The sequence below is a fragment of the Mytilus californianus genome, unplaced genomic scaffold (genome assembly GCF_021869535.1).
Source record: "Mytilus californianus isolate M0D057914Y unplaced genomic scaffold, xbMytCali1.0.p SCAF_4, whole genome shotgun sequence".
Classification (NCBI taxonomy): domain Eukaryota; kingdom Metazoa; phylum Mollusca; class Bivalvia; order Mytilida; family Mytilidae; genus Mytilus; species Mytilus californianus.
The window spans coordinates 97,143,758-97,170,611 of record NW_026262690.1 but is presented as its reverse complement, the minus strand read 5'-3'; the positions used below and the strand labels follow the sequence as shown (position 1 = coordinate 97,170,611).

At 32.9% G+C, this 26,854-nt stretch overlaps 1 protein-coding gene and 1 long non-coding RNA gene across 3 annotated transcripts in view; one reads left to right on the top strand and one right to left on the bottom strand.

Moving 5' to 3' along the window:
- Positions 1–26,854, top strand: part of LOC127698948 (TNF receptor-associated factor 3-like) — a 127,104-nt gene that overhangs the window by 51,292 nt on the left and 48,958 nt on the right. For both annotated transcript variants that reach the window (XM_052202726.1, XM_052202727.1), the window contains exons 4-5: positions 9,791–9,895; positions 11,762–11,923. In XM_052202726.1, the coding sequence (XP_052058686.1) occupies positions 9,791–9,895; positions 11,762–11,923 (267 nt within the window). The remainder of the gene's footprint in view (positions 1–9,790; positions 9,896–11,761; positions 11,924–26,854) is intronic.
- LOC127699049 (uncharacterized) lies at positions 241–8,608 on the bottom strand. Its single transcript, XR_007981047.1, has 2 exons — positions 8,279–8,608; positions 241–500 (listed from the first exon to the last, which is right to left on the bottom strand). It is a non-coding gene; the product is annotated as an uncharacterized LOC127699049 (long non-coding RNA).

Below are 26,854 nucleotides of genomic sequence, written 5' to 3'. Positions count from 1 at the left end.
GGGTAAAATGCAGTTTTTGGCTCATATCTCTGAAACTAAAGCATTTAGAGCAAATCTGACAGGATAAAATTGTTCATTAGGTCAAGATCTATCTGCTCTAAAATTTTCAGACCAATCAGGCAACACGTTGTTGGGTTACTGCCCCTAAATTGGTAATTTTAAGAAAATTTTGCAGCTTTTGGTTATTATCTTGAATATTATTATAGATAGAGATAAACTGTAAACAGCAATAATGTACAGCAAAGTTAGATCTACAAATAAGTCAACTTGACCAAAATTGTCAATTGACCCCTTAAGGAGTTATTGCCCTTTATAGTCAATTTTTTACAATTTTCATAAATTTTGTAAATTTTTGTAAATTTTTACAAAATATTTTCCACTGTAACAACTGGGCCAAGTTCATTATAGATAGAGATAATTGTAAGCAGCAAGAATGTTCAGTAAAGTAAGATCTACAAACACATCACCATCACCAAAACACAATTTTGTCATGAATCCATCTGTGTCCTTTGTTTAATATGCACATATACCAAGGTGAGCGACACAGGCTCTTTAGAGCCTCTAGTTGTGTTTGGCTGACCACATTTGTTTACTTTGAATTATTCTCTAGTAAAATCTCATTTTCCGCACTTATCTCATGCTTTGAAATGCAACATTGCTAAAATCATGAATATGACTTTTACTATACACTCACCAACTCATTTATCATCTCCAAAAATAAATTATCATACTCCAAGTCATTCAGGTGAGATTTTTGCAACTTTGTTCTCAATTTAAATTCATTTAGGCCTTTAAACTCCTCTACTAGTATTGTTTTCCCTATATTTATCATTGATCTGGCATATTTGCTAAAACTTAATACATGTATACAATCCCTTTTTAGCTCACCTTGCCCGAAGGTCCAAGTGAGCTTTTCTCATCACTTGGCGTCCGTCGTCCGTCGTCGTCGTCGTTAGCTTTTTACAAAAATCTTCTCCTCTGAAACTACTGGGCCAAATTTAACCAAACTTGGCCACAATCATCATTAGGGTATCTAGTTTAAAAAATGTGTCCAATGACCCCGCCAACCAACCAAGATGGCCGCCATGGCTAAAAATAGAACATAGGGGTAAAATGTAGCTTTTGGCTTATATCTCTGAAACCAAAGCATTTAGAGTAAATCTGACAAAGGGTAAAACTGATTATCAGGTCAAGATCTATCTGCCCTGAAATTTTAAGACAAATCTGACAACCTAATGTTGGGTTGCTGCCCCTGAAATGGTAATTTTAAGGAAATTTTGCAGTTTTTATACGACCGCAAAAATTAAAAATTTTTTGGTCGTATATTGGTATGACGTTGGCGTCGTCGTCGTCCGGCGTCGTCGTCGTCGTCGTCGTCTGGCGTCGTCCGGCGTCGTCCGAAGACACATTGGTTTTCGCACTCTAACTTTAGTTTAAGTGAATGGATCTCCATGAAATTTTACCATAAGGTTCAATACCACAAAAGGAAGGTTGGGATTGATTTTGGGGGTTATGGTACCAACAGTTAAGGAATAAGGGGCCAAAAAGGGGCCAAAAATAAGCATTTTTGTAACTTCCAGACAATAACTTGTGTGTAAGTGTATGGATCTCTCTGACATTGTACCACAAGGTTCCATATCACAAAGGAAAGGCTGTAATTGATTTTGGGGGTAATTGCCTCAAAATTTTAGGAATTAGGGGCCAAAAAAGGGGCAAAAAACAAGCATTTTTCTAGTTTCATGACAATAACTTGTGTGTAAGTGTTTGGATATTTCTGAAATTGTACTACAAGGTTCCATATCACAAAGGGAAAGCTGGAATTGAGTTTGGGGGTAATTGCCCGAAACGTTTAGGAATTGGGGGCCAAAAAGGGGCCAAAAATAAGCATTTTTCTAGTTTCCAGACAATAACTTGTGTTCAAGTGTATGGATCTCTCTGAAATTGTACTGCAAGGTACCATACCACAAAGGGAAGGCTGGGATTGAGTTTGGGGGTGATGAATCATAAGGGGGTTCAAAAAATTTTGGGGGGGATTTTTTTTTTTCTTTTTTTCCTTTTTTTTTTTCTTTTAAAATTTTCCATTTTAAGTTGGTTATTTCTGATTAATATTTAAAAGCAAATAATAATGATATGGTAGGAGATACACACCAAACAGGATGTGTAAATTATTATCTAATAAGTATTGTGCAATAGCAAGAAATTTTCAATTGCACAGTATTGCACAATAGCAAGAAATCTTCAATTGCACAGTATTGCGCAATAGCAAGAAATCTTCAATTGCACAGTATTGCGCAATAGCAAGAAATATCCAATAGCACAATATTGCGCAATAGCAAGAAATTGTCTATTGTACAGTATTGCACAATAGCAAGAAATATTCAATTGCACAGTATTGTGCAAAAGAAGATACTTCGTATAAATTGCTTATTTCTTGATCAATTTCAATGGGGTTTTATTCTTGAATTCTTGGGGTTCTTTAATATGCTGAATCTAACCGTGTATTAAGTTTTTGGATTTTGGGCCCCGTTTTGAAATTGGTCCACATTGAGGTCCAAAGGGTCCAAAATTTAACTTTGTTTGATTTCATCAAAAATTGAATTATTGGGGTTCTTTGATATGCTGAATCTAACCGTGTATTTAGATTCTTAATTTTTGGTTCCATTTTCAAATTGGTCTACATTAAGGTCCAAAGGGTCCAAAATTAAACTTAGTTTGATTTTAACAAAAATTGAATTTTTAGGGTTCTTTGATATGCTGAATCTAAACATGTATTTAGATTTTTGATTATGGGCCCAGTTTTCAAGTTGGTCCAAATCGGGGTCCAAAATTAAACTTTGTTTGATTTCAACAAAAATTGAATATATGGGGTTCTTTGATATGCTGAATCTAACCATGTATTTAGATTTTTGATTTTTGGGCCCTGTTATCAACTTTGTCCACATTGAGGTCAAAAGGGTCCAAAATTTAACTTTGTTTGATTTCACCAAAAATTGAATTATTGGGGTTCTTTGATATGCTGAATCTAACCGTGTATTTTGATTCTTAATTTTTGGTTCCGTTTTCAAATTGGTCTACATTAAGGTCAAAAGGGTCCAAAATTAAACTTAGTTTGATTTTAACAAAAATTGAATTTTTAGGGTTCTTTGATATGCTGAATCTAAACATGTATTTAGATTTTTGATTATGGGCCCAGTTTTCAAGTTGGTCCAAATCGGGGTCCAAAATTAAACTTTGTTTGATTTCAACAAAAATTGAATATATGGGGTTCTTTGATATGCTGAATCTAACCATGTATTTAGATTTTTGATTTTTGGGCCCTGTTATCAACTTTGTCCACATTGAGGTCAAAAGGGTCCAAAATTTAACTTTGTTTGATTTCATCAAAAATTGAATTATTGGGGTTCTTTGATATGCCGAATCTAACCGTGTATTTAGATTCTTAATTTTTGGTTCCGTTTTCAAATTGGTCTACATTAAGGTCCAAAGGGTCCAAAATTAAACTGAGTTTGATTTTAACAAAAATTGAATTTTTAGGGTTCTTTGATATGCTGAATCTAAACATGTATTTAGATTTTTGATTATGGGCCCAGTTTTCAAGTTGGTCCAAATCGGGGTCCAAAATTAAACTTTGTTTGATTTCAACAAAAATTGAATATATGGGGTTCTTTGATATGCTGAATCTAACCATGTATTTAGATTTTTGATTTTTGGGCCCTGTTATCAACTTTGTCCACATTGAGGTCAAAAGGGTCCAAAATTTAACTTTGTTTGATTTCATCAAAAATTGAATTATTGGGGTTCTTTGATATGCTGAATCTAACCATGTATTTTGATTCTTAATTTTTGGTTCCGTTTTCAAATTGGTCTACATTAAGGTCCAAAGGGTCCAAAATTAAACTTAGTTTGATTTTAACAAAAATTGAATTTTTAGGGTTCTTTGATATGCTGAATCTAAACATTTATTTAGATTTTTGATTATGGGCCCAGTTTTCAAGTTGGTCCAAATCGGGGTCCAAAATTAAACTTTGTTTGATTTCAACAAAAATTGAATATATGGGGTTCTTTGATATGCTGAATCTAACCATGTATTTAGATTTTTGATTTTTGGGCCCTGTTATCAACTTTGTCCACATTGAGGTCAAAAGGGTCCAAAATTTAACTTTGTTTGATTTCATCAAAAATTGAATTATTGGGGTTCTTTGATATGCCGAATCTAACCGTGTATTTAGATTCTTAATTTTTGGTTCCGTTTTCAAATTGGTCTACATTAAGGTCCAAAGGGTCCAAAATTAAACTTAGTTTGATTTTAACAAAAATTGAATTTTTAGGGTTCTTTGATATGCTGAATCTAAACATGTATTTAGATTTTTGATTATGGGCCCTGTTTTCAAGTTGGTCCAAATCGGGGTCCAAAATTAAACTTTGTTTGATTTCATCAAAAATTGAATTCTTGGGGTTCTTTGATACGCTGAATCTAACCATGTATTTAGATTTTGGATATTGGACCATAATAGGTGAATGTCCAATTTAAAATTTTTAAGTTCTTAGACCACATTCATTCTGTGTCAGAAACCTATGCTGTGTCAAATATTTAATCACAATCCAAATTCAGAGCTGTATCAAGCTTGAATGTTATGTCCATACTTGCCCCAACTGTTCAGGGTTCGACCTCTGCGGTCGTATCAAGCTGCGCCCTGCGGAGCATTTTATTGGTTATTATCTTGAATATTATTATAGATAGAGATAAACTGTAAACAGCAATAATGTTCAGCAAAGTAAAATCTACAAATAAGTTGTTATGATCACAATTTTCAGTCGACCCCTTTAGGAGCTATTGCCCTTAATAGTCAATTTTTAACAATTTTTTGTAAATTTTTGTTATCTTTTACAAAAATCTTATTCTCTGAAACTACTTAGACAAATTTAACCATACTTGGTCATAATCATTATTAGGGTATCAATTTTAAAAAATTTGTCCGATGACCCCGCCTTCCAACCATCATGGCCGACTTGGTTAAAAATAGAACATAGGGGTAAAATGCAGTTTTTGGTTTATATCTCTGAAACTAAAGTATTTAGAGCAAATCTGACAGGTGGCAAAAATGTTCATCAGATCATCAGATTTAGATTTATCTGCCCTGAAAATTTCAGACGAATCCGACAACCCGTTGTTGGGTTGCTGCCCCTGAGTTAGTAATTTTACACAAATTTTGCAGTTTTTTGTTATTATCTTAGATATCATTATAATATCTAATATCTAATACTATTAATTATGATTTAACCTTATTTTACATGATTTCCAAAGCATCAGTAAATACAGGTGAGCGACACAGGCTCTTGAGAGCCTCTAGTTTAGTTGTATTCGCCTAAGTTGTCGGTCTACCACAATTACATGTTGTTTTGGTAAACGTGTTCTTATTCAATAGAACTTAGTACGCCTGCATATTTATTAGGTTAATTGAGGGGCGGGTTTTCAATGAGTTTTTGTTGGATCAATAATAATTTAAATTTTTGAAAAGTTAATTATCACAAAAAGAAAGTTATGATTTGCACATAAATAGCTTTCATTTGTATTTTATGATTTTTATATACAAAATATATTATATTCAACCAATTTTTTGGTGAAAACAGTAGCTACTGCCTCTTTAAGTTATTATAAATCTTTGACAGCCATTGATAATCAGAGTTTAAATAATGGAGATTTATTTATACATATTTTAGGCAAGAACAAAATTGAAATGCCAGTTTTAATAATTTTGTTGATCATCCTGTTTAATTTTTCCCATTAAAAGATTTATCCTATTTTTTTCTGAATTTTCTGATTTTCAATTTTCTGTATGAATTCATGTTGCTCAAATACTTGGTTGATGAAAGTCACATATTTTGACCAGTTTTCAATGTATCTCTTTGTATGTCATGTTTTCATTAATGTTGTTGTTAAAGGGGCATTAGCTACGAAGTATATTTTTTTTGTTCACTCTTTAATGAAAGTGAAATAGTGAAAGAATAATTCGCTTTTAGCAGGCAGTTTAGTTCAATTTTGTCAAAATAAGCTAAGAAACATTGCTGATGAATTATTGACATGCAAGTGAATAATTCAACCTCATTGAATCCGTATTCATGTGACCTTCAATTCAACCCCTTAGCTAGAGATTGGTTATGCATGTATTAGGCGTGTTCGGCCATTAAAAGGAAAAGAATGTCAACATTGAAAGTGAAACAAATGTGAACCATTTCATTGACTGATTCGATCCACAAAAATCATTCTTATACAGGTAAAAACGACGAATAACTTATTTTTTAAACCTATAACATGAAATCAAACAGACCTCGAAAAATCCAATTGCACGTGGTCACAATATATTTATATTTATGTTTATATCGGGTTAGGTGACTGTCAGCTGTCTTCAGAGGTCATCTCGATGGTTAATTAGATGGTGTCTAGACTAAAATACACACGAAATGTTGATATAGATTATCGAGTACATGCATTATTAATTGTTTATTTCAGACTTATTGTAATTTGGATATACATTTTGATATGTTATAAATCAAATATGAGAATTTGAGTCAAATCGGTGAACATGAATTTCCCTTTTCACGAATGTGACTTACCGAATTAGACTATTTACCGGATTTGTAATAACATAAGCAACACGACGGGTGCCACATGTGGAGCAGGATCTGCTTACCCTTCCGGAGCACCTGAGATCACCCCCAGTTTTAGGTGGGGTTCGTGTTGCTTAGTCTTTAGTTTTCTATGTTGTGTCATCTGTACTATTATTTGTCTGTTTGTCTTTTTATTTTTGGCCATGGCTTTGTCAGTTTGTTTTCGATCTATGAGTTTGACTGTCCCTCTGGTATCTTTCGTCCCTCTTTTATACGATACTGAAAAGATATCTTGTTGATTTTTCCTTCACATTTTGACACAAAGTCAAACATTGTCATATTTTATATGACTTATATGCACTATCGAAGTATGCAAAAAAAAAATACCTTCGTCACTGACTTTAAGAGATATTCCAATTTGAAGTTTGCAATTATGGAAAAACACAAAATCTCATTTTTAGCTCACCTGGCCCAAAGGGCCAAGTGAGCTTTTCTCATCACTTGGCGTCCGTCGTCCGTCGTCCGTAAACTTTTACAAAAATCTTCTTCTCTGAAACTACTGGGCCAAATTTAACCAAACTTGGCCAATATCATCATTAGGGTATCTAGTTTAAAAAATGTGTCCGGTGACCCGGCCAACTAACCAAGATGGCCGTAATGGCTAAAAATAGAACATAGGGATAAAATGTAGATTTTGGCTTATATCTCTGAAACCAAAGCATTGAGAGCAAATCTGACAAGGGTAAAAATGTTTATTAGCTCAAGATCTATCTGCCCTAAAATTTTCAGATGAATCGGACAACCTGTTGTTAGGTTGCTGCCCCTGAATTAGTAATTTTAAGGAAATTTTGCCTTATTTGGTTATTATCTTGAATATTATTATAGATAGAGATAAACTGTAAACAGCAATAATGTTCAGCAAAGTAAGTTCTACAAATAAGTCAACATGACCAAAATGGTCAGTTGACCCCTTAAGGAGTTATTGCTCTTTTATAGTCAATTTTTAACAATTTTTCGTAGATTTTTGTTATCTTTTACAAAAATCTTCTCCTCTGAAACTACTAAGATGAATTTAACTAAAGTTGTAAACAATCATCATTAGGGTATGTAGTTTAAAAAATGTGTTTAATGACCCCGCCCTCAAACCAAGATGGCCGACATGGCTAATAATAGTACATAGGGTAAAATGCAGTTTTTGGCTCATATATCTAAACCCAAAGCATTTCCAGCAAATCTTTCAAAAACAAAATTGTTCATTAGGTCAAGATCTATCTGCCCTTAAATTTTCAGACCATTCAGGCAACCCGTTGTTGGGTTGCTGCCCCTGAATTGGTAATTTTTAGAAATTTTTTCAGCTTTTGGCTATTATCTTGAATATTATTATAGATAGAGATAAACTGTAAAGAGCAATAATGTACAGCAAAGTAAGACCTACAAATAAGTCACATGACCAAAATGGTCAATTGAACCCTTAAGGAGTTATGTCCCTTTATAATAAATTTTTAACAATTTTCATAAATTTTGTAAATTTTTACAAAATAATTTCCACTGAAACTACAGGGCCAAGTTCATTATAGATAGAGATAATTGTAAGCATCAAGAATGTTCAGTAAAGTAAGATCTACAAACACATCACCATCACCAAAACACAATTTTGTCATGAATCCACCTGTGTCCTTTGTTTAATATGCACATAGACCAAGGTGAGCGACACAGGCTCTTTAGAGCCTCTAGTTTAATACTTTTCAGAATAAATAATACAACTTTCATACAAAAAGAGAGATTTTGCAAAATGTTCCTAAATTGATAGTCCTTTAAGGAAGTCCCTTTAATGAAGGCTGTAATAAAAATCTGTAGGCAATTTTCATGCCATTCCAAATCCAAAATAAAAAAAAATTTATCATTGATTTTTTTTGCGATTTCAATATAACATTCTTGAAGTAGTACATAGTCGACTGCAAAAGAAAAATATGGGGGTCCATGTATTAATTTTTTAGCTAGAAACAGAAAACCTAGTTTTTATAAGACCGTTTACGTGACGTATTACTCAAGAATGCTTTAACCAACTTGCAAGAAACTTTGGAGAATTGTTTATATTTATTGACATGAGCTCCCTCTTGGATTTTTATAAATTTTAGATTTAACGTTTTCGAGTTACTGGGTTTTATTCATAAAAAAAGGGGGATTTTCCAGTTTTCGGACAATAACTAAAAAATGCTTTCAGCAGTTCTCATGAAACTTTGGTGAATTGTTTATATCTGTTGATGTAATTTTATAAATTTTAGATTTTACATTTCCGAGTTATGGGGTGTTATTCATTAAAAAAGGGGGGATTTTCCAGTTTTTGGACAATAACTCAAAAATGCTTTCAACAGTTCTCATGAAACTTTGGTGAATTATTTATAGCTATTGATGTAATCTCCCTATCGATTTTCATAAATTTCAAATATGACATTGAGAAGAAATTGAACTTAATTTGTTTATAGTCTGGCAACGGATTTACTAAGTATTGTACAACAGTACAGTGTATTGCACAACAGCAAGAAATCTTAAATTGAATATAAATTCAATTCATATAACCAATTTCAAGTTCTTTGACTACATTTATTCAGAAACCTATAATATGTCAAATATTTAATTACAATCCAAATTCAGATCTGTATCAAGCTTGAATATTGTGTCCATTTTTGCCTCAACTGTTCAGGGTTGGACCTCTGCGGGCGTATCCAGCTGCGCTCAGTGAAGCAGTTTATTTTTTATATGCCTGAGATTCCATTTCCCTTTTCTGGTGCTAAATTAAGTGGCAGTGTATTCTTATTGCAACATCATTGTACAGCAATTCCTGCAGTACTTCAAAACACTTTAGGAATTACTGTCATATACGAAATTATTGATGACAGAAAAGTAAAAATTCTTCATTTGCCTCGAATTTTATGCCCTTTGGGTAGATTATCTGTGCTTAAATATGCAACATGTCCGTTTTATTTTGAAAATACTTTTAAATTCATGTAACCGATTTGATGGCATTGGGAAAACAAGGCGTTAAATTTATATGCAATATTATCTGCCTTGCAACTGTATGATATGCCCTTACACCATCTTATACTACTATCATGACTATCATAAGTACATTGTAACAGTCTACAGCCTTAAACTAAATTTCATATTTAACATATAACAGATACATGGAGATAATGGAACAAGAAGAGAAATAAGAAAATTACTTGTGTATTGTACATATAAAGCTTACGGATGTCCAGAAAAGTTACCATGGAAAGATTTAATGGTAAGACAAAACAAAGGTTTTACTTACAAAATAAAATGATATAGGAAATAAAATGTTATCCCAAAATTTTATTATTACCATTAGTCATAATGATGATTTATAATTATTTATGACTGTCTTTATTGAATAAATATTAGGTAGTCATAAAAATATCACTACCAAAATGAAAACGTTTCTAGATGACAACTTAAAAAAAAACAACTAATATTTGAGGAGCTGTCCACATTAGCAACATATCAAATACTAATAAGAACAATGTTTTAATCAATTGTGTGGATGACCTAAAATTCATTCTGGAGTATTGTTCTCAGATTTCTTCAGAAAAAGTAATCTAAAGACTTTTTGCTCTTTAAAAATTTCGTAAAAAAATATATGTGAATAGAATCATGCAGTTGTTGTAATATATATACATATGTGCATTTATTACTTGCAGTTTAATGGTATTTGTTTTAATAAAACCAGTCATTAGCCGACTATACAGTATGGGTCTTTCTCATTGTTGAAGGTCGTTTTGATTAGTTCCCTTCCGACGAAGTCGAAGGGGACTTTAGGTTTGCACTCTGTCCGTCTGTCTGTCTGTCCGTCTGTCTGTCCTTCTGTCAGTCCGGCAAATCAGTTTTCCACACTTTTTTTCTTCATGCTTGAAGATATTGATTTGATATTTGGTATATTGTTTTATCATGACAAGTTACAGATCAAGTTCGAATTTTGTTCCGGTCTGATAATTTTGTGCAGAGTTATGGTCCTTGGACTTGGAAAATTCACTCAAATATTCAGTTTTCCGTACTTTTTTTCGTCATTCTTGAAGATATTGATTTAATAATTGGTGCATTGTTTTATCATGACAAGTTACAGATCAAGTTCGAATTTTGTTCCAGTCTGATGATTTTGTGCAGAGTTATGGTCCTTGGACTTAGAAAATTCACTCTAATAATCAGTTTTCCACACTTTTTTTCGTCATGCTTGAAGATATTGATTTGATAATTGGTATATAGTTTTATCATGACAAGTTACAGACCAAGTTTGAATTTTGTTTCGGTCTGATGATTTTTTGCAGAGTTATGGTCCTTGGACTTAGAAAATTCACTTAAATTATCAGTTTTCCGCACTTTTTTTTCGTCATGCTTGAAGATATTGACTTGATATTTGTTATATAGTTTACACCATGACAAGTTATAGATCAAGTTAGCATTTTGTTCCAGTACAATTAATTTTTAACCGGTAGGGGACTATGTATTGCCATGCAATACTCTCAGAATGCTTGTTTTTATTAATATTTGCTCTTTTGAGAGATAGTTGAACTTTGTCATTTTTTGGAGTATTTACTTGCATAAGAGGTGCATAGCATTTCCGGATAACTCCTCCTACAGTTTGAATGCTAGGAAGTTTTCACTTTGCTGGCTGTTTGTACATATATTGAAGTTGTGCATGTGGTCAGGGTTTTGATTTTTATTAATATTTGCTCTTTTGGAAGATAGTGAACTTTGTCATTTTTGGAGCATGTACTTGCATAAGAGGTGCATAGCATTTCCGGATAACTCCTCCTACAGTGAACCATAGACCTATGTGCTCCCATGCTCATTTTTGTGTTTTTTAAAATAACACTTTGCATCTGCGGGGGCATCATTTGTGTTTCCCAGACACAATAATATCTCAAAGAAAGTCCTACATTGACTTTGTTGTAAAACAGTTACTTCAGAGTGGAGTGCAGGGGCATCACTTTGTCTAGTTTTCATTTCTAATCTGTTTTCCCTGGATATACCCCCCCAACCCCAATGGCATATCGTCAGTAGATGGCAATTTAATAAGAAAGCACTGCGTTTCACATTTTTAAAACATACAAATTTGTTTGCGATATATTTGTAGACACATGGATCACAGTGTAAGTATAAACCTATAACATGTACACACAATGGATGTGAAGTAAAGTGTTGTGAAGATAAAATGGAAACTCATATTAAAAACTGTGACTTCAGACCTGTCAGATGTAGTTACTGTGAAGAAACTGTCCCATTCAGTCTACAAGCAGTAAGTTTTAGTTTGTAATATTTTTTACACTGAGTATAGGCCATCATATTCAGAAATGCTATGCTTAAATTTTGTGCATTTTTCACATGTACATGTTATCTATAAGCAAATCATACATTGCAGAATAGATGAATGTAGCAGATTCCCAAAATCCATCATCCATGATGTATCCCAATAGAAATTATATAAAAAAAAAGTTGTTTTGTGTTCTTTCTCCAGAAAAGATTTTTTTATGCCCCGGCATCCAGGAGAAGGGAACATTAAGGTTTGCCCTTTTCCTACTGTACGTACGTCCCGAAATTGGTTTCCATTCTTTAACTTAATATAAAAATAAGAAGATGTGGAATGATTGCCAATGAAACTCAACTCTCCACCAGAGACCAAATGACATAGAAGTTTAGTTTGCCTCAATCAAATGTTATGAAACTTTTACATAAAGTTATTACCACCAAACACTGATCAAATTTGAATTTGGTTGGCATCACTTTCACGGTTCTCGAGTTATGTCCCTTTATGAATGAAAAATTGCTGAATTTGCCGTTTCCACACTCTAACTTTACTTTACCTCAAACACATGTTATGAAACTTACACACAATGCTAATTATCACCAAACACAAATCAAGTTCCAATTTGGTTTGCGTCATTTGCACAAAAAAATTTCTGAATTTCCTCTTTATTTTCAAGCCATGGACACATTCTTTTTTATATTTTAAATTTAGTGGCTTGTTAATTCAAAATACAAGTGAACAAAGTGTTCCCCTTCAATTTTATAAATACCTTTCCATCTCACAGTAAAAAATTTAGGATCTTGTGCATACAAGTGACTGAATATTCAATTTAACAACATTCATAATTACATCATTATAATAGCAACATGATTATATGTTAGGTTCCAAATTATTCCAAGTCTAATATATTTTGAATTAATTAAACAGAAACTATTGTGCCATCCATTTCTTAATTCTCCTGGCACCAAGAGTTTCTTGTATTGCGTCTAAATGACAATCTGTTCTTCTTCCAGAATTCTTCAGTCATTGAAACCTCTCACCTTGTCCATTATTATTCTTTGGTTGCCAAGTTTCAAAATTACATTTATATATCCAATGTTTCTAGTGAAACATTCCTGAAATTAAAAAAAAAAGAAGATGTAAATCATAAACAACGAGTGTGCAGAAAATCTGTGCTTTATAGCGAGTACAACTTTGAAAGTGAAACAGTGCCATTCTAGTAAAATACTGTTAAATTTATTCATCACATAAATGTTTGAAGGACCTTTTACTAAAACAAAACACATGCAGCAGTATGAAACACCAAATCTGAACAAATGACCAATTACTTTTTGTAGTTTATACATCATTATGGCTGACTACTACACTTTGGTCATAGTGTTAGATACAAGCGAACTCCAGTTTTAAATTATGCAATGCTATGAAAAGAAAGGAGAAATTTGTAATGAAGCATTTAATTTTATATTTATCATTTAATATTGGATTTTTAATGAAAATGCATATTTAAAAATATAGATGAGGAACATTATTAAAGATTTTTAAAAGAAATAATGGCACCCTCTACAATTTCAATAACAATCATGATGGAATGTGAACAACATCACAAAATAGTGGTTTTTTTTTTCTTATTACGTGCTTATAATATTCTATAATTGGCACCCCTGTCTGCGATTTTAATTTTGGAGTAAATGACTGCAGACCATTTCCAACCAAATTGGATAACATATCCTATTAAGGTTGAATAACTGCTAATTTATTAGCCCCTCTTAACTCTTCAAAATTCACAGCAGCTAAAAAAACACAAAAATTTGAGCACATGTAAATTTCTATGTGTATTCTAAGATTTATTACTGTTCAAACATTTCATTCATTATACTGTTAATTATCAAGTCTACACAAAATGAACTCTCTTCATCCAAAAGATAAAATGATATTATGTTTAAAATCAGTCTTTTGTGTTGGTCAACAGATCATAAGAATGTGCATATTCAATTAAGATCTCTGTTTGCATAATACATGTCATTAAATTTGCTAATCATTATTAAGACAGGGATTTTTGTCACCTCAAATTACTTAAAACCTTTACTAAATTCTTCCATAGATACAAAGATTTGGTTTGGAATTTTGGCTCTACTTGTAGAAAATTTATTTCAAATGGGATAGCACATCCTAATTTTTACAGAAATGTTGTTTACAGAGCCCGGAAATTTAGATACGATCCGGGTAAACTTATTGATCCTTTATATAAAGTTGTTCAAAAATTCAACACTATAATTATTATTAGATCTTTGAATATTGTTTATATTGGTATAAATATTGATTTTGTTATCAGTAAATTTAAATCAAACTAAATATTATGTTTATATGCATATGCACATTCATGGCTCTACAATCTGTCGATACCTGTATCTTGGCATTGCACAAGGTAATGTTTTTCTCTGACTGTTAATGACGTCTTAACACTAAATCCATTGGATGTTGGTTGTGTATTGATATTTTAGACATTTTGTTTCCAGAGTATAAATCTATGGATAAAACATAAGGTTCCATACCTCAAAAGAAAGGTTGGATTGATTTTTGGGGTTATCGCCCTAACTGTTTAGGAAAAAGGGGCCAAAAACAATACTTTTCTAATACTTTGTATAAATTGCTTATTTCTTGACTAATTTCAATGGGGTTTCATTCAAAGTTTTGTATTCTTGGGGTTCTTTAATATGCTGAATCTTAGATAATTATTTAGATTTTAGATTTTAGGCCCCAGTTTTGAATTGAACCACATTGAGGTCCAAAAGGTCCAAAATTAAACTTGTTTGATTTCATCAAAAATTGAATTATTGGCGTTCTTTGATATGCGGAATCTAACCATGTGTTCAAGATTTTTAATTTTGGGGCTGTTTTCGAATTGGTCCGCATATTGTCCAAAAGGTCCAAAATTACTTTGTTTGATTTCATCAAAAATTGAATTCTTGGGGTTCTTTGGTATGCTGAATCTAACCATGTCATTAGATTTTGGATATTGGACCATAATAGGTGAATGTCCAATTTTAAAGTTTTTAGACCACATTCATTCTGTCGGGTTTCTTTATCGCCATTTTGCACTTGTATTTGTTTTGTAATCCCTTTCCTGCTTTAAAACTGCCACTCCAGTATAGTATGATAATCCCGAGGGTCCTCCTAATAACCATATTAATGCCTCCGGGAAATATTGGCTAATGATCGCTACCGGTAATCACTTCTTACCTGTGTTTTTAATTCACACCGGACAATGATCACAAGCTCAGAACTAATATTATAAAGGAATTAAAATTCCATGACCACTTTCTTCATTATTTAATTACTTTTTAGCAAAGACAATCGACAATTCTGATCTAAAATTAAAACTTGATTTAATTTACATAGAAAAAAGTAATTATTCACGAGTCAAAAGTGTACTTTATTTATTTTGTAATAAGCATGCGTGAAATTGTCTTCACCAGGTTAGACACTTAATCGTTAATGCAAAATGATTTCATGCTAAATTAAACGACTGCAACTGTCATCTGTATATTCAAAGACTTTTAAAGGTAATAAAATTTAAAATCCCATGGTTTCCTATCAATATTTGATAAACAGAACGAATCCCGGAAATGAATCTGGAATTACTCTTACTGTAGTATTGTCGGAAACTTTAGCAATGACTTGAGAAATTTACCATTTTGAATCATTAAAATCATTTCAATTTTAAACTGTTGCATTCCATTAACACAAGTTCGTTGATGCTATGAATCTAATGTGAATAATTTCGACAGTTTGAAAAAAGGGGCCCATCATTTAAGTCATCTCAAAATGACCTAAATTGTGGGGAAAAAATCCTGAATCCTTGTCAGAAACCTATGCTATGTCAAATATTTAATCACAATCCAGTTTCAGAGCTGTAATGCACAATTAATAGAAATTTTAAGTAGATTTATAGTTAAAAATAGATACAGCATTAAATTCTAATTTGGAGAAGAAATTATATATAAATTTAGTTTGAAATTACTGTTCATTATTAGATATTTTGAAAAATAATTTTAGGTACATTTTATAGATTTTTTAAAGACATTGTATCTTTAAAACTTAGCTAATATTGTCCATTAATAAATAAATTAATTAAATTCTTGGTGTACTTGGATATGGTGAATCCAACACTACACGAAATCCCGGATTTGAAGAGGTATGCAAATGTTATGTAAATGTATTCAGAGACCGACATTTACATATATTTACAAACCGCTGCATTTAGTTTATCTTGTCTTTACATGTAGTAAATATCAACATTTCTTGTGCTATACCCTCCTATGGGCGGTTATGAGAGACCGCGGTTTAAAAAATATATTAACACCTAATCAAACCATTTTAAAGTTTAGAATTTGCATATATTTATGACCATCTCAAAACTTTCGCAAACTTATGTATTTGTATACCTCTGCAAATGGAAATCTTTGTCATAAAATTGAGAATGGAAATGGGGAATGTGTCAAAGAGACAACAACCCGACCATAGAACAGACAACAGCAGAAGGTCACCAACAGGTCTTCAATGCAGCAAGAAATTCCCGCACCCGGAGGCGTCCTTCAGCTGGCCCCTAAACAAATATATATACTAGTTCAGTGATAATGAACGCCATACTAAACTCCAAATTGTACACAAGAAACTAAAATTAAAAATAATACAAGACTGACAAAGGCTAGAGGCTCCTGACTTGGGACAGGCGCAAAAATGCGGCGGGGTTAAACATGTTTATGAGATCTCAACCCTCCCCCTATACCTCTAGCCAATGTAGAAAAGTAAACGCATAACAATACGCACATTAAAATTCAGTTCTAGAGAAGTCTGAGTCTGATGTCAGAAGATGTAACCAAAGAAAATAAACAAAATGACAATAATACAAAAATAACAACAGACTACTAGCAGTTAACTGACATGCCAGCTCCAGACTTCAATTAAACTGATTGAAAGATTATGTCTTCATCATATGAATATCAGGCACAATCCTTCCTGTTAGGGGTTTAGTATCATACCATCATAACATATATGAGAAGAACATAACCCGTGTCATGCCAACAACTGTTTTTTTAATAAATGTGTTTAGTGCCGATGCAAAGACCCTATAAGTGAATCAATATTAACGCCAAAATATGCAATCTTTAATGACCTGACAACAGTATCGTAACTATATCCCTTCTTAATAAGTCTATTTAAAGGTTTTGTTAGCTTCAGAGGTGAATACTGACATTTTTGTGCTTTATACAGAATATTTCCATAAAAAATTGGATGTGAAATACCTGAACGTATAAGAAGTCTGCATGTTGAGCTATATTTACGAATGATGTCCTTATACCGATGATAAAATTTAGTAAATGTTTTGACTAGTTTGTGATATCGAAAACCCTGGTGTAATAATTTTTCAGTAATACATAAATTTCTCTCGTTAAAATCTAAAACATTGTTACATACACGAGCGAATCGTACAAGTTGAGATAAATAAACACCGTAAGATGGTGACAAGGGAACGTCACCATCTAAAAATGGATAATTAACGATAGGAAATGAAAAATCATCTCTTTTATCATATATTTTAGTATTAAGCTTTCCGTTAATGATATAGATATCAAGATCGAGGAAAGGGCAGTGGTCATTGTTAGTATTAGCTTTATTTAAAGTAAGTTCAACAGGATAAATTTCACACTTAGTCTTAGTGTACACACTGAAGTCGTCATTATTGAGAGCCAAAATATCATCCAAATATCTAAAAGTATTATTAAATTTGTGTATCAGATGTTGTTTCGATGGGTCTTTGCTGATTTTTGTCATAAATTGTAACTCATAGCAATACAAAAAAAGTATTTTTCTATGATGTAAATTTATCCGCAAATGTGTTTCTTTGTCTAGGTAGCAAAGCATCATCATTCAAATAATTTTATAGGGGTTATAAAGTGTAAGGTACATCTACATTTGCCTGGTATGTAAACCAATTCAAAACAAGAACTTTATAAAGGGGTGTAAAGCATCATTTCCTTTAATCTGCAGAGACCTGTCAAATGTATTGTAAAGGAATATTTTTGTTAGTCTTTATAGTCGGCTGAAATGTATGTCAAATCAGAACATATTAAAAGCCTTTGAACATATTCCTAAATGTATGGTAAATACATAGATTTGCAGACAATTTGTTTAATTAAGAAATGTGGTCAAATGATAATATCAATGACATGTGTAAATATATTGGGCATATGTAACTTTGAATACATATGCAAAGAAATGATAAAGAAAGATATTTCAGACAGCTAGAAATGTATGTGTAAATATATTGGGCATATGTAACTTTGGGTATGTATGCAAAGACATTATAAAGAAAGATATTTAAGACAGCTAGAAATGTATGGTAAATAGTTATATTTGCTTTTAATTTGCTGATATATTTGAAAGGTGCAGATTATATGGACAAATATTGCCATAGCTTTTCTGGTCAAGCTATGATATGACAAATATAGCTGCTTTGGGATTTGTTTTGGCATATTGGTAATATCATTTATTATACATGTATTTTAATAATTTCGTTTTAATAAAAAAAATCGGGTCTACAAAATTGGTTCTTGATCTCTTCTCTGTTTGATGTACTGCGTGAATTTCTTTATCCATCAAAATCTTCTATTCTCGGGAAGTTATGATGGTTCATTCGCATAGCATAAAATGATCGTTTCCTTTGAGTATCTCTTTGAAACTTCTGGAATTGCACGAGTCATAATTCACTCTGTTTATAAAGCATAGAATTTATTTTTTTTAAAAAGAGACATATACTACAATATGTATTATATGTTACTGCAGAGACATATATACTATATATATATATATATATATATGTCTCTGGTTACTGGTAGAAATAATACACATATACAAATTAAGCCTATACAATACTAGATATGCGGCCTCAGTATCAAATTTAAAATCGGTAGCATTCGGAAGGTTATCGAGCGATTTATCAAGTTTTTATAAAAAGTCCAAGTTTCTGAAATAGTCTAGAAATATTCCTTCATCGGTAGATTAGTTGCCACATAATATTTGGCACAAAACACATCTTGAGAGAATTTTTTTTTTAAAGAATCGGCTAGTTTGCACACATATTTAAACGTTAAATCTATTGACGAATATTTGTTATATTTGTTTTCCTTATCTGTTAAGTCCAGTCACGAGATGTTGAACTCCGTGTGCTTCATGAAGCGTCCTCTGCAAAAACTTTCTTGTGTGTGAGAAAGAAAGTTAAAAATTACAAACAAAGAACCAGTGAGTCACGTGTCATAATTGACACACAATTTACCAATGAAATCAAACAAAATCGATAGATAATATCATTCCATCGACGAGATGTCGCCCTTCCTCCGATCAACAGGGTTTATCAGCAGTTAAGTGTGACAATTATCACCTTTTACAGAAAGATCTGGTCCGAAAAGATCAATAGAAGACCACCGCTAGTATCAATATCCATCAATATAATAAGGCACACATAATTATCATTTCTTTATGATTTATAAATTGTCTTAAAACAATGCTCCCGTTGTCATTTGGTTGTGTTGTTTTTAAATACGCAAAACTAAAATAAGTCATCGAACTATCAGTCATTCGATATCTCATTTATCGACTATTTTATCCTAAAATTTTACAGCTTTCATATGTATTTTGACAGGATTAATCTTTTTTTTTCTACCATGATCAAATAAGTTGTTTTTTTTTTTTTTTGCAATAATTGCATTTAACATATACTTTGCACACATTTAAATTGAAATAACATTGAAACAAGATTGAAGGTTATATAAGTCACAAAATTGATGTGACGAAGTAAATTTGTTTTAACATAATTCAAGAAGGTTTGTAAACGACAAATACATATTACACTAATGTTGATAGGGGCTCGTATCATGGAAAACCTATCTTTAAAAAATATAAGACAATTGTACCCTGTACAACAAGACAAAGTCTAGACTTATAGTTTAAGCGGAAATGTATATGATTCGTGTTTGAATAATGGAATATCTTGCACTTCTTTCTTATACATATTTTACGCAAAGTCTTAAAATAATTACATGTATCATTTGTCCTTTAACAGCCGAGTCTAAAACATGTATCATTGTACTTGCTTTCCACACAGGCGGAAAATAAGGAAAGAGGGGCAACATACATAAACTACGTTATTGTTAAATCGCACTGATAAGTGTTTAAAACTCTAAATATGTTGAAATATTAAAGAATATTTTCCAATAAAAAAAAAAGGTGACAAGCCCCTGTGTCTATATATATATATATATATATCTAGGCACATTTCTGATTTTACAATCTTTAACTCGCATCATGCTTATCATGACGATTCGTTGAATCTGTTAATATCAATTCCTTTGGTCCCTGGCGAATAAAAGTATTCGTCCCATTGGCTATCATACGACATCTTTTATTTTACATACAACTCCTCCATTCACGATGTTGTAATACCTATGCAGGTTGAACTTCAGGGAGTTGGTGAACTTAGGTTCTAGTTTGTTATGACAACAGTTGTGCGCTGGTAAAAAATGCAGTTGCTATTTTCATTAAATAAGATAAAGATTGGGGTACCCCTGACCACTCTTACAATTTTCTGTAAAGTTTTCAGTAAAAAAAGAATGTTGACACATATCATATGCTATGAAAATTCAAAGACGATTCAAGTAGATCAAATAAAAATTAACCGAGCGTTCTGAGAAGGGTAAAGAGTACTCTAAGGGTTGCAAGCGCAACATGGGTTTAAAGGCTGTCAATCCTTCTAAATTTTCTACTAGATACACTCTTAGCAGATGAGATTAATCTTTAGCACTAAGATTGTGCCAAAACTAATTTATGACAGACTGAGTGCTTCGTTTTTATCAACCAAGTTTCATTAACCCTTTACACAAAAAATTAAATGTGAACGTTTACAACACAAAGACAAAAGTACAGAAATGAAAAATGCTACCCAAGACATCAGAGTAGAGAGGAGACATGCAACATAGCCAGCGGATGAATACCATGAACGAAATGGTCCACAAAAGTAATAAGTAACCTAAAACTTGAACTATGTTAAATGAAAGTCATCAAATATAAATCTTGTTCATTGTATAAATAATGATAATCAAACTTAATATGTACGTAACTTTTATTGTAAATAGTGACTTTTTTGTCATGTAATTTCCTGTCCGTTATTTTTTGTCCCTTATTCTTAAAATGCACTAGTAAACTTAACTGTGATTCATGAAATAACGAATAGATATCAATTTCATTTTTAGCTCACCTGGCCCGAAGGGCCAAGTGAGCTTTTCTCATCACTTGGCGTCCGTCGTCCGTCGTCGTCCGGCGTCGTCGTCCGTCGTCGGCGTAAACTTTTTACATTTTGAACTTCTTCTAGAGAACCACTGAATGGAATGAAACCAAACATGGCATGAATGTTCCTTATGAGGTGCTGACCAAGTGTTGTTACTTTGTAGCCGATCCATCATCCAAGATGGCCGCCAGCGGGGGACTTAGTTTAACATAGGACCCTATGGGAAATGCATACAAATGACTTCTTTTAGAGAACCACTGAATGGAATGAAACCAAACATGGCATGAATGTTTCTTATGAGGTGCTGACCGAGTGTTGTTACTTTGAAGCCGATCCATAATCCAAGATGGCAGCCAGCGGGGGACTTAGTTTAACATAGGACCCTATGGGAAATGCATACAAATGTCTTCTTTTAGAGAACCACTGAATGGAATGAAACAAAACATAGCATGAATGTTCATTAGGAGGTGCTGACCAAGTGTTGTTACTTTGTAGTTGATCCATCATCCAAGATGGCTGCCAGCAGGGGACTTAGTTTAACATAGGACCCTATGGGAAATGCATACAAATGACTTCTTTTAGAGAACCACTGAATGGAATGAAACAAAACATAGCATGAATGTTCCTTACAAGGTGCTGACCAAGTGTTGTTACTTTGTAGCCATTCCATCATCCAAAATGGCCGCCAGCGAGGGACATAGTTTAACATAGGACCCTATGGGAAAGGCATACAAATGACTTCTTTTAGAGAACCACTGAATGGAATGAAACAAAACATAGCATGAATGTTCATTAGGAGGTGCTGACCAAGTGTTGTTACTTTGTAGCCGATCCATCATCCAAGATGGCCGCCAGCGGGGGACTTAGTTTAACATAGGACCCTATGGGAAATGCATACAAATGACTTCTTTTAGAGAACCACTGAATGGAATGAAACAAAACATAGCATGAATGTTACTTACAAGGTGCTGACCAAGTGTTGTTACTTTGTAGCCGTTCCATCATCCAAAATGGCCGCCAGTGAGGGACTTAGTTTAACATAGGATCCTATGGGAAATACATACAAATGTTTTCTTTTAGAGAACCACTGAATGGAATGAAACCAAACATGGCATGAATGTTCCTTATGAGGTGCTGACCAAGTGTTGTTACTATGAAGCCGATCCATAATCTAAGATGGCCGCCAGCGGAGGACTTAGTTTAACATAGGACCCTATGAGAAATACGTACAAATGTTTTCTTTTAGAGAACCATTGAATGGAATGAAACCAAACTTGGCATGCATGTTCCTTTCGAGGTGCTGACCAAGTGTTGTTACTTTGAAGCTGATCCTTCATCTATGATGGCTGCCAGATGGGGACAATGTTTAACAAAGGACCCTATGGACAATACATACAAATGTCTTCTTTTAGAGAACCACATACTGAATGGATTGAACCAAACATGGCATGAATGTTCCTTATGAGGTGCTGACTAATTTTTGTTACTTTGAAGCTGATCCTTCATCCATGATGGCCGCCAATGGGGGGACTTCCTTTAACATAAGACCCTATGGGAAATACATACAAATGCTTCTTCTAGAGGTGCACTGAATGGAATGAAACCAAAACATGGCATAAATGTTTCTTATGAGGTGCTGATTAAGTGTTGCTACTTTGTTGCTGATTTACTGTTCAAGATGGCCACCAGGATTTTTTATTAAATTACAGGACCAATATTAAACCAAATTTGGCCTCACTCATTATTAGGGTATCTGTTATGATTTTAATCTATTTTTACATGATTTCCAAAACCAAAGTAGAATCAGGTGAGCGACACAGGCTCTTGAGAGCCTCTAGTTAATAATAAGTATAACTAGTTGACAATGTTTCCAACTATACAAAAGACTTTATGAGAGAAAATAATATATTTCAAATCTATTTGTTCCTTTGAGTTACGGCGCTTCTTTCTTTTAACAGTCATAGGATAAAAGAGAGGGAGGTGGGTGTTCTTTAATTCTTAATGTTATTTACGCCATTTTTTCTCTATTCTATATAAATTTTGCCCATTATTCTCTATTCTTTATATTCTGGAAGGCCACTATTCTCTATTCTTAAATGTTTGGCCTATTTTCTTTTCCATTCTTTATTTTTTTAGCCCATTATTCTCTATTCTGTAAACTCCATCCACACCCTCATAGAAGATGTCATTCTATTTATCTACGTCTTTTTTATTTGCACTAAATTATTATGATTTTATCTCTTAATGTTATTTTTTTTAATTTTTTTTTTAAAAGTAGTGTCTTTTTCTAAACTAGGTTTGTATGTTTAATTTTGCTCCAGATTTTTTTCATTTTCAATGCAGTGTCGTATTCCCCTGCAAGTGGGCAATTTTTCTTCATAATCCAAAACTGTGTACTTATATATCAAGATAACACGATACCGAATGGCATATCTCCCGATTTCTAAAATTTTTGGCACACTTGTACTTTGAATCGAGTTACATCGGAATATGCAATAAAAAAAATGGGGGTCACCATTTTTTTTTTTTTTTTTTTTAAATTTAATTAGAAAACGTCAATTTTGACGACAAATTTACATTGGGAAAATGCCTTGTTCTAACTTTTTTTTTAATTTTTCAATAGATGGCTTTGTTGTTAGATATGGAGAAAGACTAAAAACTAACATAAAATCCAGGATTGTATACTGAATCCATGCATCTAAGATGCATGCTTTTTGTATTAGTTGTTATTAGCTTTCAACTAGCTGTCAGTAACTGCAAGTAATCTAAGATCTGTACTTAAAGTCTTTTGGTTGTTGGGATGTATAAGTACCCTTCCACGTCCACTCTGGTTTTGTTATATGTATTCAATTTGTATCCATCTGATGAGTTAAGCCTTTTTTAACTGATTTATACAGTTTATTCTTATGTTGTACTGTTACACTACTGTCCCAGGTTAAACTGGTCCGCCATTCCATCTTAAGCTTCGCACCGTTAGTGTAGCGATAAGTGAACACAACAGGGGTCCAGTTTACGTCCCAGGTTAGGGGAGGGTTTGCGCCTTTCTACGAGTTTAACCTCGCCACATTCTGTATGTTCCTGTCCCGAGTCAAGTAGCCTGTAATTCATTTGTTGCTATGTAACATATTTGTTTTTCGTTCATTATTTTGTACATAGATTAGGCCGTTAGTTTTCTCGTTTGAATTGTTTTACGTATGTCATTTCACGGCCTTTTATAGCTGCTTATGCGGTATGGGCTTTGCTCATTGTTGAAGGCAGTACAGTGACCTATAGATGTAAATTTCAGTGTCATTTGGTCTCTTGTGGAGAGTTGTACCATTGGCAATCATACCACATCCTCTTATATTTTTTTTTATTAATATAGAAACACATATGTCATCATCCTTGTTTTTTATATATACATTGCTTCAAAGTTGACCGATACGCTTAGAATTTGACAGAAAACGTGTGACGTTACAGAATAACGTAATTTGGTAAACAGTGATATTGAGGTACAATTTGAATTGATTGATTGGTGGTTGCTCAACGTCTGGTGGCAAATATTTCATGCATTTACAGGACGATACAGTGCAATTTGAATTGTTGTGTCTGAAAAACACATTTGGTGCAGCAATCAAGAAAGGTTAAACATTCTGTTAGTTGTGAAAATTAGAAAGAAAATCAACATTCTGATACAATACACAATCTTAATATAGGATACTTTGTATGATGTAAACGTGTGGGTTGTGTGCGAAGTTAGTCGGACAAACCTTGCAAACTGTATGCCAAATTTCACTCAAATACACCAAGTTCAACATTCTGTTGTTCGTGAAAAATTATTAAAGAAAAAGTGATCCTGAGAATATATATGCACCCTCAATATAGGTAAAAAATAAATCGACGCAATATATTTCAAAATGCCAAATTTAGCAACCTGTCATAAAAAAAAAAGAAAAAATTGACAAGATGCGAATCTTTAGTGTATGTACTAACACCAGGTATATCATTTAAAAGTTTAAGCTTAAAAACTGTACATAATCCTACGAAATCAGCCGTATAAACCTATACTAGTATACGAAGTGCGGGACGGACTGTCGAAAGGACACTGGTAAAACAATATGATCCCAGTATTTAGCCAAGGGAACACTATTTATATTAGCATATATAATGATGTTCTATTTTATAAATTATTATAAATCATTTGGTGACAAAATATCTTTTTGTATTAGCAGTTCATAGTTGGATGGTAATTGGGAGATCTCAAATATAGCAAGCTATCATGTACGTCATTTTGTCTTTGATGAAAAGTTGTTTAATTGGCAATCATATCACATCTCCTTATGTCATAATGGTTTGAGTTTTTTCAAAACTAACAAATACGTACTAGGAAATTAACTATGTTGCTGTTATAGCTTAAATCTAACTATTATTGTGAACATGTGATGTTATAATTTGATAGATTTAATACTTGGATATTAGAAGATGTGGTATGAGTGCCAATGAGACAACTCTCCATCCAAGTCAAAATTTATAAAAGTAAACCATTATAGGTCACAGTACGGTCTTCACTAAATATACTTATTAACTTTCATATTCAAGAGACCAACGAATCTTTACTAAAACTACTGTAACAGATTAGCAGTAAAAAAATACTTGTGCATCCTGCATTAGTCACGTGTTATCTACCGGTATATGTCTTTGGTTTTGAATGTCGTTAATTGGCCGGTTGCTGTGTATATCCCACATTTCCATTTATGCAAATAAAGAAATAGCAAACCCTTTTAATTTACATAAACACTTGTATACTTGTTAATGTAGAAAAACTCCTAATAAGACTGAATACTCTCGGGCTTTTCCCGACGCCTTTGTGACCAATATGCCCCCCCCCCACAAAAAAGCACCTTTGCTAATCGTCTGTGAGTTGTTTTGTCTCCCCACTTTGTGAAAAGGTGCGTTTTTTACCAGATGTACCAGGCCTGTTCATCATGTCTAACTCAAAACACCAAAAACACACCCATCCCCGAAGACCAAAGTGCAAATGAATATGAATCTAAATTCAAAATGATTTTAAGATGTCGTTGGATGTTTGTCCCCCGCGCGACGTGTTGATGGGGACATAGAAATACCGGGCTTCCGTCCGGTCTTGTTAGCTCTCTAACATATACAATGCTTTCCAGATTTTTATAAAACTTATATATCAGGTATATATCACCCTTGTTGCTGACAAGTTTCAAAAATCAGTGCCGACACACTGCTTATTGCATTGAGTAAAAACAAAAAGCGACTCAAAGACAAACACCAGTTTACAAGTATACGACATAAACATGAGGATGTCAGAATGTGACAGTAAACCGGATTTATTTTACATTTATTAATGACTTGCTATTTTTATTACCGGATTTCCAGTCCCGTTATTGATTTATTGTTGTACTGCGGACGAGCGGGCGGGCTTCTCCAGTAGTTTCCGTGCGATGACTTATGAACCTTTCATCCAAAGGTTTTCAAATTTTAATATGTTGTCACTGATGACAAAATGGTAGAGTTTGATATTGACGATTAACTTTACATCATTCAGCAACAACATGATTTTGATTTGAAAT